This window comes from Gopherus flavomarginatus, chromosome 15 (genome assembly GCF_025201925.1).
Source record: "Gopherus flavomarginatus isolate rGopFla2 chromosome 15, rGopFla2.mat.asm, whole genome shotgun sequence".
Lineage (NCBI taxonomy): Eukaryota > Metazoa > Chordata > Testudines > Testudinidae > Gopherus > Gopherus flavomarginatus.
In genome coordinates, this window is record NC_066631.1 from 24,217,293 (window position 1) to 24,234,085 (window position 16,793).

Below are 16,793 nucleotides of genomic sequence, written 5' to 3' on the forward strand. Positions count from 1 at the left end.
CACAGCAGGCAAATCATACTCCACATTGCAGAGGAAGGCCAAAAAAAAATCATTAAAGTTTAATGGAATTACATCAGTGGTGAATTTAGTCCAGTGTCTGGTATAGACAGTTTTTAACTGGACAGGACTGTAACTATTAAAGACAAATACAAGATGTTAGAATATGGTCTCATACTAACACAGGGTCCTGAACAGCCATCAGATTTGATCAGTCCAGTTTCTTGTGGGACAAGCTTCCACAAAGACCACCACCATTAAGGGCACGGTTGTAAAACTGTTTTGAGATCACTAACTCATTTACAGCTAGCCACTTAGCCACAATATGGTTGCCACTTTTGGTCATTGGGTTGGATTATCAGCTGATCAAGAGGTGAGAGTGTCTCCATCAGTCCCATAAATCACCATCCAAATTTCTGCAGTTATTACATTTTAGTTAGAAATTCCTATTGAGTTGACTGGAAAATGGTTACCTTCATCATTCCACGCTTCCACTGCCATACCCAGGTTCCTGGCCTGAATCTCTCCTTTGTAAACTGGGATTGTAACATTTTGACCCATGAAACACGAAATGATATCTGTTCCACCTATAACAAAAGGAGGGACACTTAGAATTCAGACACTTTTAAAGAACAACTTTTTAAAAGATCAAATAAAGGCCATGTGAGTTCTTATTTTATTTTCACAAAATACTGAAAAAAATTCCATCTACTTTAAGTAACAAAACCTAAAATACACTGCCAAGATTGTCTACTATTATTTCTATGCAATTCACAATGAAGAAAGTTAGAGGCTTTTCTTACAATGTGCATGCCCTTTATATAGGCATATACCTTAGGGACTGTTTTTTTTCCTCCCGCTAGTTTTACACTAGTAAAAGCTTCATTAACTTCACTGGAGTAACTCCTAATTTACACAGAGTGAGTGGCGATTCAGGCCCCTAGTCTACAGTTAGGTCACAGGTTCATAGATGTTTGAGATAAAGAAATGACACTATGCCATTTAGTTCCTTGTGGCATCTCGCAATCAAACAGTATAGCTGGACTAGATAGTTGCTGTTGGTCTGTTTCTATTTCTTGTTCTTGAGAATTAGCACAAATGTAGTTATGTTTGGGATCTTAGCACTCACGGGGAATATTTAAGCCTTAATTTAAAAAACAAAACAAAACAAACAGCTTTCATTCGAGTAATTAGGATATTTCTATTCATATTTAAATAAAAAGGCAGAGAGTTACAACAAAAGGCCCAATCCCGCACATCTCACTCACATGACTATTCTTTGACAGAGACTATTAATAAATGTCATCTTAAGGTCCAGATGTGCTCCCATTAAGTCAGAGACAGAACTCCCATAGACTAATAGCAGAAGGATTGGACTCTGGATCTGGAGTCTAAACTAGGTTGACATGGTCCCTCTGAAACCTGATCCTTAGTACCCCGCACAACAGGGCCCTGTATGAGTGCGACTTTATATGAATAGAACAGAAACTGCCTAAGTGAGTTCTCATACCACACTGGACATGGCTTAACACATCTCCATTGTTGATTAGATAATCTACACACTGACCCATCTATCATGGCCATTAACTGAAATAGGAGTCTGGCAAAAGTTTCCTCAGGAGGAGTTTCCTGGTGAAATCAGCTACTCAGAGAACAATGCGTGCTGTAGGGTAACAGACTCTCTTCCTCCTCTCACCCTGCGGCCCTCGAGGACAGCCAGTCAAAATAAAGAATCCTGCTTCCTTACATCTACTCTGTCACAATAATTCCATCTCAAAGTCTTTGAGTGCACCAAGTTCATTATACTAATGCACTGGCATGCTGAATTATGCAGAAAAACCCTGCACAAATCAAAGGTGGTTTCAGTTTAAGTATAACCGAGGCTGACTGATCTCCAGCCCAATTTTCCTGTAAACAAAGTTGCAAAGAGGCAACAAAGACAGAAACTGGCTACAGAGGGAATTAGCAAAACGTAAAAAGGTTTTGAAGGATTACCTGAAATGGATCCCAGGAGGACGCTGCTCTTTATATGTTTGTAGACGTACTCGTAGCTTTGAGATTTGAGTGGTGACCCTGTAGATAGTATAGTATGTAGTGTTTGAAGATTATGGGTGTCACCTTAAAGAGGCAAGAAAACCAAGAATTACAAACATTTAAGTTTTATCCTATTATCTATTCACCACTTAAATACATCCAAGAAGTCAAACGTAACCCTCAGCTCACTGTCTGAGGACAGGCTACAAGGCCAGAGAAAAAACACAAAGGGGTTTGAAGCTTACATGGTTTTAAATTTTTCTCTTCTAGCACAGCCAGCCACTTTGCACCTGTTCCAAGGATGGTGATCCTAGAGAGGAGAAAGACATTTTCAAGGGCTTTGATCCTGCAAGTATCATAGTTGCTTAAAGCTTCAACGATTCTAGGCCTGTCTTCTTCAGCAATCAGAATTAGTCAGGTCATTGGAGTCATTTGTGTAGCACCGAAATTTTTAATTCTGGCTTTAAAATATTAAGCACAGCCTTCCCATCTAGCAGAAAGCATTCACTTACAGTTTCAGGAATCCGTAACTACAGAGCACTCCAAATACATTAGGAAATCTTCTAACATATAATTGGTTAATTTGCCATAATTGTCCTATTTAACAAGGCATCGTCGCCTTGTTATAGTCTCATGTATTGGAATTGTGTCATTCCAGTGCAGTGTGATAGAAGAAAGTAATCCAAGTTTTGCTCTCAGATACACACTCAATTCCAACTGAAGTCAATGAGAGTTGCATTCATAGAGAGCATAATGTATATACGGCTGCATGTTGAATTCTAGAATTGGGCAGTTTTCTTAAGGAGAAAACCCTTTTCGGCACCTTTCAGGTGCTCACAAAACAAGACAATTTTTCCCTACACTTGCTGAGTTAAAGGCGAAGGCACCGTGTTTAGTATCAAAGTTTGAGCAGTCTCCTTCTCCCAGTTGCAAATTACAGATCTTTAGGACAACACAATCAGCTGTGCAGCATTATTATTTACATTACATAAGATATTCCCACCAACACTGAAGGCACAGTGTGAAATAAATATTTCACTTAATGCAATAAATAAATAAGATTTATAGCTGGAGAATGTTGTCAAATGCAAGAAACAGACAAGCAAGTTAAAAGCATCAAGAGCACAAACATTTTCCTTGCACGCTACCCCTCTCTCTCCCCCAATCAAGCTTCACAACATCCTGAGGAGTTAAAATATTCTTGTAATATCCATTTGTTCAGGTAATGAGAGGCAAAGTGACTTACTCAAGGCCTGTATCAGAAACAGAACCCAGGAGTCCTGGCTCCATCCCCCTGATCAAGCCAATGGACTCTAGAAGCATTGCATAGCAAACAGCAATGCGGTAAAAAGAAATCCTACTAAAACTTGGGAGATTTTCAAAGCAGAACAGTGGGTGTTATTCAAAGTTAAACTATCCAAAGTAATCAATAAGGCTTAATACCTACATTCGTTTACATTAGTTAAAAATATAACTGAGGCTGAAATAGAATCTCAAGAGCTTCATCTGCCTACTGCTTTAATATGTGATTTCTGAGATGCCATTAATCTAACCAGGAAACAGATTTTTAAATGACTGCATACAACTCATTTTCAGTTCTCTCATCACAAAGAAGGAGAGAGAAAAGAAAGTGTTCCCACACACCAATTAAAAAGTTAAAGTGAAGCCTCACCCAACTCCATTTATTGCTGGACATGTTAGTCTGACCTATACACTAAGGGCTGGTCTACACTGGGGGGTGGGCGGGGCGGGGGCATCGATCTAAGATACGCAACTTCAGCTACGTGAATAGCACAGCTGAAGTCAAAGTATCTTAGATCGATTTACCTAGGGTCCTCACGGCGCGGGATCAACGTTCGCGGCTCTCCGTGTCGACTCCGCTACTGCCACTTGCTCTGGTGGAGTTCCAGAGTCAACGGGAGCGCGTTCGGGGATCGATATATCGTGTCCAGATGAGACGTGATATATCGATCCCTGAAATATCGATCGCTACCTGTCGATACAGCAGGTAGTCTGGACATAACCTAACCTTCAAGAAATCCTGCTCCTGTGTAAGTAATGGGTCAAGTGATTTGTGCTAGCAATGTGTTAGTTTTACATGGTGGCAATGAAACTCCCTTGAGGAGATGCTGAAGTGTATGAAGATGATTATTATTTTTGCAAGGTGCTTTAGAGACATTCAAATATATGGAATATTGCACGAGCTAGGGATGGGCACCTCCAGTCTAAAGAATAAATCACAATCTCTTCTCTATTACCAGTGGTGATTGGCTGGTCCTTTGGCTGTGGTTTACTACAATTATATGAAGTATTTTTATCCTTGTGCAATATTTTACTTACTAGTGCCCTCTGAGCCATTTGTAATAAAGCAAGGGTACTCTATACCTGTCTGTTTTTTGGTTTGTTTACTATTTGACATACTCTCTTTCAGAAGTCTGTGGAGTAGTCCCCCCATCTGCATTTAACACCAGTTTATCACCAGGGGTGGGCAAACTTTTTGGCCTGAGGGCCATATCTGCTGAGCCATGAATGCCCACAAAATTGGGGGTTGGGGTGCGGGAGGGGGTGCAGGCAGGTGTTCCGGGCAGGGACCGAGGGTTTGGCGGAGGATATGGGCTGGGGTAGGGGTGGGGGAAGGGGTCGGGGTGCAGGATCTGGGCAGTGCTTACCTCAAGCAGTTCCCAGAAGCAGCGGCATGTTCCCTTTCCAGCTCTATGCAGCGGTGCAGGCAGGGTGCTCTGTGTGTTGCCAGATCCACAGGAGCCACTCCTGCAGCTCCCATTCACTGCGGTTCCTGGCCAATGGGAGCTGCAGGGGCTGTGGTTGGGGCAGAGGCAGCATATGGAAACACCCCGCTGCCATTTACCCCTATGCATAGGAGCCAGAGGTGGGGGGACTTGCCACCGCTTCCAGGAGCTGTGTGCAGCAGGGCAAGTCCCTGACCCCACTCCTCAGCTGGAGCTTGAGGGCAGATTAAAACGTCTGGAGGCCAGATGCAGCCCTCAGGCCATAGTTTGCCCATCCCTTACTTAACCCCTTGGTATGGGCTAAATCCAGCCCTACTGAGCAGAATCTTTACTAAAATCATCCCAATTAAGTAGTTATTGCTATTCAATATCACCAGATAAACAGTTATGTGCAGCACACTGCACCTTCATGACAGGACATAAAATAACAGCCTTTAATAGCTAACATGAATATTTTGCAATGAACTACATTAGAAGGCTAGCATACAGTTGGCTAACGCTTTTAGCAATAGATTAAAATATTAGACCTGCGTACACACTTGAACTGCTTTCGTTTACCTTCCGCATACCAAGATGATGCTCAGAAACAATTGTTCTATTTCTAGACTAACTTTTTACCCCACTGGTTCTGCTCTTGAATAAAGTTAACAGATTTTAACAACTTTCCACTAGAAACAAATTTCACTGAGATGTAACTTCTAATTATAATAGCCAGCGCCAAAATGGCAATTGTTAAATATTGCATAGCACAAAAGGCAACGCTGCATTTTAATTATTAATTGGCAATAGTTAGAATGTGACTGCATCCACTTTCCACCACAAATGTATTAAAACTGAGCATTAAGTAATTTAAAAACACTGTGTATTTAAATAGTAAAAATGTAAAGATCTGCTGCTTAACTCCAGTTTTCAAGATGGTATAGTTATAAAAATCAATGCTCTGTCCAGTGCGTAAAGGTAAAATATCACGAAAGGTCTTAAAGCTGCTTTTGTTTCAACGTTGTTATTTCTTTATGCACCAGTAGAGGGCACCCAAGCACCTCATTATGTTCACACAGGGATGTATGACAAAGAATTAAACAAATTAGAAAGCAGAATATGAAAATACAGGCAGCCCTGCTGAATGGACCCAGTCAATTCAAGGCTTTCAAACTCTATCAAGCACCATATACAGGTTTATGCTGAGTAGTCTGAAATAGAGGACTCGTATTTCACAAAAACTGAGTGCACTGAGAAATTACTCTTTAGACTGTTTGTTCCCAATTACTGCCTTTTGAAAAAGCAGCTCTTAAAACTGACCATTCAACTGACATTCTTTATTTACAGGGAATCGAAATGCCTGAATGAATTCTAAAACACACCATTCAACCCTTTGTCTTTCACTCCCTCTAAAAAGACCATTTCAATAAGATTTCAATAGTTTATCCTAAATTAAGCCAAAGTTTAAAAACTATGCCACCCTATATGTTTGCTTCAGATCAAGCAAATAGCTTCTATTGAAGCTGTTTTAATGTGAGATTAGTAACAGACTAACGAGTGAAGACAGCAATTTCTAGAACTTAAAATGAGAAGTTCTATAGTTCACTTCAACATCTTCTTTACCTACCCTAGTCGGTCAACCAAATCCCAGAGCACATTGGGCGATGGAACAAGAGGAGATCCGTCATATAAGACCACCGAAGCTCCTGCAGCAAGCGCAGACACTAACCAATTCCACATCATCCAGCCAATCTAGAATAGACAAGACTCCCATGTTAGTTTCTATCTTTGTGAGCTCACATACTATTATGGAGACATCTCTCTCAACTATTTATTGACCTGTGAATTCAGTCTCTCAGTGTTTCTTGAGAATACTACTGCATTAAACTGGTTTACTGTTAGAGTAAATTTATCAGAATCCATGGACCAGTTTCAACTGTTAACATCACCGTAAATCCTGGGTAACTCCGGTGAAGCTATTCAAGATTTACACTGGTTGTAGCTGACTCAGAACCTGGCCCCTGCTTTAGTAACCTTATTTCAGGCCTTTTAAAAAAAGGGGAGGGGGGAGGAGACAGAGTTAATGTAGGGCCCCAATATGTGTGTTTCGGTTTTAAATTAACCTAAGAATATATTACTGCGGTAAGGCCAGAAGGAACCATTAGATCACTCAGTCTGCCTGCCTAACACAGAGGTCAGAGACCTTCATCCAGTTGGTCCTGTACTGAGCCCAGTAACTTGCACATGTACCAGAATGGCATCCTATCTTGATTTGAAGATATCAAGAGATGAAGAATCCATCACACACAGATTAGCAGAGTCCCATGTACTTATACCCTACAGTAATTGTAATCTGGGATAAGACTTACCTGGTATTACACACCAAAAATACAATAGTTTTATTTTGTGTAGCAACTTTCACAAATACTTTAGAGTGGTACTTGATTTGGTATTTAGCCCAAAATACTTCACAGGATACAAGTGACAGCAGGTATTTGAGAGAACGAAAACAATTCTGACATGGTTTGTAGTATCTATTGTGTATTTTATGACACTCCATTGCTGCTTTACACTGAATCCCATCATATGTAAACACAATATGTCTTGACATTCAGAAACTATGAAAGTTCCAGTGTTCACTGTATGTACGCATCTCCTTGTGGAACACAGGTTTGGTGCCTGTGCTAAAAAAAAAATGGGGGGGTGAAAGGATTCTTCCCTTCTTCCACCCATACATGTCACTTTGGTGGTGTATGGGGGCCTGCAGCTGGCCAGGAAAGAATCTCCACGGCCCAGGCACTGATTAGGGCACCTGTAAGTGGTCCTACTTGCCCAACTCCACTGCAAGCTCCAGCAGACAAGTCATGTGTTCATAGCTCTGAGCATTTGAGATCATGTTTTTTCAGAGCAGCCTGGGAGAGGCAGCGGTTGCTCTGATTTACGTCAAGGGCCATACCAGCCCCTGTTCTGGCCTTCGGCAGGACTCTTACAAACTAAGCACAATATTTAGTTTTCCTAGACCTCTCTAATTTTTCCTGCCTCAAAATGCTACAGCCTAAGAGTTCATAACAAAGATCTGAGTTTATGCACATTTCTGCTGATCACGTCTACTTGTATTATCTTGTTTGCCATTAAGGTATGAGTCTGAACAATGATGGGGGAAAATAACCAGACTTCTCAGTGGAGGCAATGTAGGTTAGCTGTTACTGCCACAAGTTTATACAGGAGCTCACCAGGGAAAGATAGGCTAACCAAGCAGAAGCTCCTTTTATATCATGTACAGTATTGCAGATACCTTCTACTTTGCTACTGCTCCAAAATGATACAAACAAACTCCAGCAGAGATGAATTTACACCTTTCTCAACAGCATATAAATGACTGTTGGGAGCATGGAAAGCATCACAGTTTAGCAGGATAATATTTAAAATGTTTGAAAAGTCCCAAAACTATCCTTTTAGGCTTCTCTTTTCTTCGAAAAGAAGTCACTGTTAAACCTAAGTTGCACTGTCTTGACTACATTAGCACCAAATAAGGACTGTTAAACTCCAAGGAGTCACAAAAACAGTCATTTCATTTTCTTCCCTTTATATTATTAGAAATCACTCATTTAGAACATGGGCATTTCCAAAATGGAGAAGACCAATGGGCCATCACATCTCTGACAGTGGCCAGAACCAGGTGCTTCAGAGGAAAGTGCAAAGAAAAGAGCCCCAGTGCACTTATGGTGTTCCCAAGTCAGGGTGACAGAGGTTGGCTCATGTGTCAACCATGAAGGTTCATAGTCTTTTAGATATTCCCTCCACTGGGCTCCCAGGAAGGCACAGATTCTTGCCACTCCACCAAGATGAACAAGATAAATTTGCCACTCATCTCCAACATGGCCTGATTCCCACATGATGCAGGAGAGTAGAGCATGCTTTGAAGATGCAACTGAGGATGTCATTACAGCAATAAGCTTAAAACTACAAAAAAAAATCCAAAAAACCCACAATCCATTTCTCAGTAATTAGCAGGAACATTTAACACACATTTGAGTTTTCAGACAACACCCAACTGCATTTAATTAATCCACCTGATTTTTTTAACCCAATTTGAAAACAGCTATGCTTATAGAGACCACCACCAGAAATACATAGAATTGTATTTGTAGTATTGTGGGAAAGGTCCTCCCTCTTTCCAAAAAAGTGTTTTATAAATATGGTAAGTCCCACTTGCCGTTGTATAGTACATAATAACGTCATTGCTGGTCATGTTGCCATGAAGAATATGTTCCTTCAGGTGCTGAATTAGTGTGCCCTGAAAAATAAAAAAAGTGAAGGGGAAAAAAAGTTTATGTAAATATAAAGCAAAGATCTGGTGGCAAAATATCCTTTTCAATATCTTAATGCTGCACAGCCCGCACCAGTGAGTATTTCAGGGTTACAGACAGGTACTGAATTCCACTCCCGTTCAAAGTAAAACACAAACAGGCAACAGCTCCCACCCCTATCCACGTCAGCATGGATAGCATTCTCCACTCCCCTTTCGTGTAACCTACAACAAAACAAACAACCTGCTCCCTACAGAATTGCAGCATCACTCCATAGCCAGCCACTAGAGCTGTGCAGCACCCTAAGTGGCCCATAAGGATTTGTCTACATGGGGATATTGACCAAGAGAACTATAGCGGTAGAGTTCTACTTATACCCTTTCATAGATCACTCTAGTTCTACAGATCCATTTCCCCAAGTGAACAAGTCCTTTGACATGGTTTCCTGCTCACAGTACACCCAGCTGACTGGAAGTAGTGAGGGACATAAAGTTGTTCTGCGTCATGGCACTAAGGATTCACGTTATATATTAGGTCACAACAGCAGCTCTAGCAGTCTCAGATTGTAGTTCTTTGGAAACTGCAGACAGAGCTACATAGACCTTCTCCTAAGCATTCGTACAGCTGGCAGCACGGAAAATTCCACTGGCCAATGACAATGCACTGAACTACGCTATTACTCATTTTTCTCTTTTGTTGGAAATGTGGCTAAAATACTTTGGATCATCATTCAAGAGTGACTTTGCAGGATCAATGAATTTATAAACTGCTTCCCTGTGTCACTTTACTACAGTGACACATTAAAATGGTTGATTTAAAAACAAAAGCTGTGCTTCGCATTTCTGCAAGTGTTCAAGGTGGAGCTATTAGGGACTTCACATGAATCAAGCAAAGTATATATTGAAAGAAAATCCATTTCAGATAAAAATTTAAAAAAGAAACTAATGTAAATTGCACATGCTTTAAGGGATGGAAAGGAAAACATATTAAATAAAAATATACAAGCAAATCCCATTTTCCCTAAGCATATCAGAGGAGCCACATCTGGATTTTACCTGCTAATGCTCCAGTGCACTGAGATGTCACAATGCTGCCATCTAGCTACAGACTACTTTCTACAACCTGCATTTACAATGCAGAATTCATGGCTTTGTTATAACCACAAATAGTAAATTAGAAGCAATCTTGCACAAAAGATTTACACGCATGTTTAAAGGGACTGTTCACAGCGTGTGACTGAAACACAGGCATAAGTCTTTGCAAGAGCAGGATTTTCACTGGTACCCTTACAGTTACGGTCCTGTAGAAATTGAGACTATACCTTATTTGGATAAATTCAATTAAATTTTATTGCCTCTTCTTGCCAATTTACACTTTACTATTTCACAGCCTGAGAATCCGAATGAAATTTTTAAAGATGAACCCACCCACAAACTATGAACTACTACTATGGAGAAAATGGAGTATAAACCAGGTCAGAGTGGTAGAACACTGCTGAACTTTTTTGAAAAAAATCCCTTTAGGTCTTGGATTCTAGCTGAAGAACCCAATTCTCCTTTTGCTTACATGGGTGTAAATCAGGAAACTGCCGAGGTGTGAAATCGGTGCAAGGGAGATTAGAATTGGGGGACTATGTTTCTATGACTTAGAAATTTAAAAAAAAAAAAACACAAAAAAGTTACTGGATAATTTGTTAGAAAACTAAAAACAAAAACCCTACAATAACCTCCAAGTGTTTCTCTTTAGACCATTAATACACTAGCACATTAATTTTATTTTTTTATATAAATACACACACACCACACACACACACACACCCTTACTTCTGCCTGCGGGATAATACATTTTAAAGGTTTGTCTTCCTTTAAATTATTTAAATATACACCACAACAGACATGCAGAGGAAACATATGAGCTTACCATATTGCACACAGGAGGGTATATGAAGTTAAAATTATAAGGAAAAAACATTTCCTGTAAAAAGATCCAGGGGATAATCAAGCTATTTTAAATCTACTGTGATCATTATCTAAGACACTTTTGCTGTCATTTCAGCTCCTTTTGTATTTTTGACTATTGAAATTAAACATCAGCTGTATCAGCACCACTGTGTGGCTCCAACCAAGCTGGGAAGATGAGGCAGATGAAGGGGAGGGGTAAGGTTCAAGGGCAAGCTAAGCAGCTGGGTAAATAATCTGGTGATGAACCTTAAAGAGGGAAAATTCCCTTCTCTTTATCTTTTCTATCTGGTCAACTGCATTTATCACACACCTTTGACCACCTTCTCTGCTCCTTAACTGTCTTCACAAGTGCTTATCCTAACATTCTGAACCTGGAGCAGCTACCAACAGCTGCCCAACTGTCTCAGAAAGGTCTGGTCTACACTAGACTATTAGGTTGGTTTAACTACATCACTCAGGGGTGTGGCAAATGCACACCATTGCCCGGTGAGTTAAGCTGACCTAACCCCCAGAGTAGACAGTACTAGGTCAACGGAAAAATTCTGTTAATGCTGCTGGAGTGTTTTAAATGTAGACAAGCACTAAGTGAATTTACTGATGGAGATGGTTTTGGATTGACAGCTCAAATGGTTGAATTCTTCTAGTCACAAAAGTCCAGCACTGGGATTGCAAACTTCCCCATGTCATCTCTGCAAATGAGACTCAGATCTAGCCACAGTTTTCAAGGCTCAGTCAGTCATTTGTCTCTATCAACAAGTGCATCAGTTGTGCCACCTGTGGTTGTGTGACGGCTACTTGTCCACTGGGAAATGTCATGAACAACCGAAACATGCTCCAGATAGTAAGGACTTTTGGTTCTTATTGACCCATATCTTTCAACTATGGACCTACAGGTGAAAGGTTTCACACAGTCAGTTATCAAAATCCACTGAGCCAACCATCCCCCTTTGAAACTATCATCACACATACTTAAAAAAAAAAAAAAGAGGGATGGAGTGTCGATGATTATAAATAGATAGTGCAACACTGCAGCCCCAGGAGGGCTACCTACCCCTGCTGAATGAACCATGCATTTTGGTGCTCCAGTTGTGCCAGATGAATACATAATAAAGAGAGGATGACTGAAGGGCAGCTGTTCGAACTCCAGCTGGGGGGCCTGGTCTCCTTTACCAGTAGCAAGGAAATCTTCTAGAAAAACACTGCACAAAGAAGAGAGGGAAAAGCAACTACTGAAAACTACTTCAACTTTAAAAACAAGATCAATTGCTAATCAACTACAGATATCTATAAGATCATTTTCAGACCCAACAGCACTCTTACAGTAATGCAGTCTGTATATGTAACCCTACTTTTATTCTTTTGGCTTCTCAGACTTTTGTTTAAATTGCTTAGTTGTTTGGGGGGGGGTTCTTTAAAATGAAATGTCAACAAAATGTTTAAGACTAAGATATTAAGAGCTATATTTTAAGAACAGGCCTACAAATTTGCACATATCAACAGTTGCCACCCTTAAAAGCCCCATACAGAGGCAGGTGTAGCAGGTAGGTACTTGTACAGCACCCATCACACAACCAGAGGGCTTGTCTACATTGTGACTCACCATACAGCAAGCCAAGGTGTGAAGCTACAATGCACTAACTTGTGGCACAGTTAACATCTTGTGCAGTCTCTGCTACAGGCAGACTGGAAGTCCCAGAATGCAAATTATCCTACTATACTTTCAAGTATTACACTAAGCCATGCACTGGGACCTCCCTGTGCTGCAGCTGAGTCCAGATGGAATGTTACTGTGCAGCAAGCTGGGGCATTTTAGAATAATACCTTGCTTGGCCACACAGTAACTCACCACGTAGACAGGGCTTAATATAGAGACATAGGCCTCAGAAAATCTTTGAGGCATGGCTTGGAATAAAGGATCAGGCCCTCAAGGGAAATATTAAAATAATATTAGTTCCAGTGTTGGTCTAGGATGCAGTGCAGACAGAATGGCTGTTATGACAGTCAGAAGGGAGCTATGCCGGCCCTTGATTCAGCTGGGAATGTACTTTTGGCTTGTAGTATCAATTACAATGAAATTGTTCTGGAGTGACACAGAATCTGACCCTTACCTTTTGATACTGCTAATGTTCCAAACTGCAGTATCGGAATAACCTAACTCTGAACAGTAAATAAACCAGCCAAACTACCTCTAAGTGTAATTTAAATTGTTCACTGCTCGATTTTGGAGCATCCTTTCCTCTCCTCGTTATACTAGATCTCATTTATATAAATGGGCTAGTAGGATATTTCACAGAGCAAACATTTTCTTTAAGATGATCAATAAATCAAACTCAATAGCTGTAATTTTGTTGCTTTTATAAAAGTCTCGCCACACTTTTCATGTTCAAGTTTATCTGCAGTATCCAGCAATCAAGAAGTAACAGCAATGGAAAGCAAAATTCAGAACGTCTACAAAGGGTAGCTTGTTGCTTTGTATAAAGCTAAATGAAGTGGATAATGCAATTTTACTGGATGCTCCTATTTGATATCAATTATTGCTGAGACAAAATGTGAAATAACTAAGTAAAATATTACAAATGTATGTTGGGGGAAGGAATGAGAGAGAGATAGCAGTGATAAATCTAGTATTGACAAGCTGAGAGATACATTCATTTTGTAAGCAAACTAATTCCATCTCTCTTTGTAGACGGATTTCTTCCTGGGTCAATGCTAACGGGGGGGGGGGGGAGGGGCGGGGAAGAGAAGTGTTGTAATAAAAGAAAGCAGATCAATTGCTCATTTAGTTTCATGCTTGTCAGTAATGGGGTTTCTCTAATAAAAGCAAAAAGTTTACTGAAGTACACAAAACATTTTTACTAGTCTGAGAAAAGTAATGTCTTCATCCCCACCTCATTTCCCTCCCATTATTCTATCACACATGCGTGAAAAAATTCTGCTGACTGGACAGTTTACAAAATAAGGTTTGTTTGTTTTTTTAACCAAGAGGTTTTCTTTCAGAGTACTGAAGCATCCTTAAGCAATGCCAGAAACCTAAAACACACCATCACTATACCAGAGCATGCAACACAAAGTGAAATGAACTAGAAAATTTAAAAAAAAACCTGATTAGTCTAACCAAGCATGATCCTAAAGCGCAAAAACTCAAGAATCATTCCAATAAAGTCAATGGGCTAAACTCTCTGGATTTACAAAGGTGTAAGTGAGAGCAATGATTCCACTGACTTATTGGAGTTACTGAAGTATAAGTGAGAACAGCTCTGATCCAATAAAACTATTTGCATAAGGGCTGTATGGTCAGCTCCGGAATTATGTGCTAACTACAGAAAAACAAGTGAAACAAGTTAAAATGGAAAGAAGCTTAACAATCTAATCAACTGAGAAGGAAAAAAAAAAAAGCTATGAAGATATGGTTTCTTCAGTGTCCGGTCAAGATTATCCCACAGACCTAAGGGAAGAGCTTCTTGTGCTATGTCAAGTGTCTGTTCTCTTTTCCATGTGATTTGCATTGCTGCATGCCTGAGGATCCTTGTACGTAACAGGAGCCTGATACTTAGATTCTTCCCAGAGGAGATGAAGTTGGGCCCATAATATGAAGTTTGTTTAGTTACAAACAGCCAAATACTAAATTTTCCCAACACTCAGGGACGTACTGGTGAGAAAAATCCATGCAGGGTTCCGGGTCCACCCCATCTCTAGTTCTGACAGACACAGCACATGCCCAAAAGTTGATTTCATCCCATTACCTGTTTGGTATTTTAGAAATATCTATCACTTCTCTTGATGAAACATATGGAATTATCACCACTTTTCTTAAATCTGGGAGTCCTAGAGAAAAAATGAGTAGAAAAAACATTATTCACTTATTTCCAGTTACATCAACAAAAAAGGCCTCTTCTCTGTTCGGTGAGTTTGTGTCATATATGTACTGAGTAATGGAAACAATTCAAGCTTTTCCCAACTCCCATCTTTCTGTTTGTCACTGACAATGTCAAACAGCACCAGCAGCAAGAGATTGAAACTTGGATGTAAATATAGTGTAACATCAACAATGGGAGGATTAGAACCAGTCCCACAGGCCAAGTTTTTCTTATTAGAAAAATCCACACAACCCCAGTGAGTCACAGGTTTCATGTGCATACATGAGAGCGGAGTCTGGCCATATGAACATGAATAGCAATACCCAGCTTCTACAGACCACTGTTCATCAGGAGACCTCAACATGCTTTAAACAAAAGGCAAGTATCATTATCCCTATTTTACAGACAGGGAACCTGAGGGAACAGAGGGGTAAAGTGACTTTCCCAAGATCAACCATTAGGCTAGTAGCCGAGATGGGAATAGAATCAGGTCTGATCCAGTGCTCTATTCACTACCAAACACTGCCTCCATCTGTTCAGCATAAGCACATACGGCATTTTGCCTCATAAGTATATAAATGTTCCATGCTCTCTCTGCTTCTTTGAGTGGAGAAAGGCCCAATCCCAGCTAAGTGAGCCAGGAAGAAGTGGTAGGAGGGAGAAGTCAGCTCAGCAATACGCTCTCTCCCACTAATCCTGCAGGAATCCCACTATGTGAATTATTCTCATCAAGAGGAAAATAAGGATTTTTATAGTTGCTGTTTTAATTAAAAACTCAAAAAAGGCTAAATAGTTTTGCCTAAAGATTGGATTTCCCTCATCACTTATAAACAGCTTTGAAGTTTCCCCACAAGCTCTACGTGCAGTAATAGGGTATGAAGTGAAATACCTTTTACTACATCATGCAGCTTTTCCATGTGGTTGTGTTCTTTGCCATTGTATACGACAGCTTCAACAGAGAAGATCAGTTTGGGCTGAATTTGGGAAAACCTGTCCAGTACACCCTGTTGAGTAAAGGGAAAGGACAAGAAATACAATCATGAACAACACTGCATAGGGGAAAAAGCCACCGGTTGCAAAGACCAAGCTATGTCACAAAATGTCAAGAAGAGAACAGGCCTGGCAGCATACGGGGATAATGTTAAGATACCAATCACTTCTGTTTTCTCCATCCACCCCCAGCATTTTAAGGAACAGTGGGTGTGAGCGCCAATCTGTTTTATAATCCCAATGCCTATCCCAAAAAGTACTATGGTGTCCTAGATCGATTACCTAGAATAACATAGTAACATTATTAGTTGTAGGGCCAAATTTACAAAGCTCTTTAGGTGCCTAACGATGGAGATAAGTGCAAATACGCCTAAGTGGGTTAGGCACCTAAAGAGCATTGACTGTAAGGGAGATAGGTGCCTACCTAGCACCAGGTTCCTATATGCATCATAAGGCACCTAAATATCTTTGTAAATCTGGCCTGACGCCATTGTAGCAAAATAATGTATTTGTCTAAGAAACCAAAAAACATTTCTGCATTTAAATATATTATATATAGACACACACACACACACACACACACACACACACACACACACACACACACCCAATACCAGAAAGGTCACATCACTTTAAAAACATCACTTCTGCTAATGAAGGTTAGTAAAGGAAACACTAACTTGATTGACATGATTAGGCATTGCAAAAAGAAAAAAAAAGTTAATGCAGTTCTTTGAGTTTCTTCTCCCTAGGGCACAAATTTTAAAAGAGGAAAATTTACCAGATTGGACCCAAGTTTGCAAATAGTTTCAGTCACCCTGAAACTTCATTTTTCAGCAAATGAACACCTCCATTCCTTTCTGCCCCCTGCCTAGCCCTCTGCATATTAGCCCAAATCAGATACAACAACTAGTTTTC

At 40.2% G+C, this 16,793-nt stretch overlaps 1 protein-coding gene across 1 annotated transcript in view; it reads right to left on the bottom strand.

The window, feature by feature from the left end:
- Nucleotides 1–16,793, bottom strand: part of AACS (acetoacetyl-CoA synthetase) — a 62,474-nt gene that overhangs the window by 12,410 nt on the left and 33,271 nt on the right. Inside the window, exons 6-13 of the mRNA XM_050923515.1 lie at nucleotides 15,775–15,889; nucleotides 14,772–14,853; nucleotides 12,080–12,227; nucleotides 8,974–9,054; nucleotides 6,385–6,509; nucleotides 2,277–2,341; nucleotides 1,993–2,115; nucleotides 471–584 (exon numbers count right to left, since the gene is read on the bottom strand). Coding sequence (XP_050779472.1) covers nucleotides 471–584; nucleotides 1,993–2,115; nucleotides 2,277–2,341; nucleotides 6,385–6,509; nucleotides 8,974–9,054; nucleotides 12,080–12,227; nucleotides 14,772–14,853; nucleotides 15,775–15,889 — 853 coding nt within the window. The remainder of the gene's footprint in view (nucleotides 1–470; nucleotides 585–1,992; nucleotides 2,116–2,276; nucleotides 2,342–6,384; nucleotides 6,510–8,973; nucleotides 9,055–12,079; nucleotides 12,228–14,771; nucleotides 14,854–15,774; nucleotides 15,890–16,793) is intronic.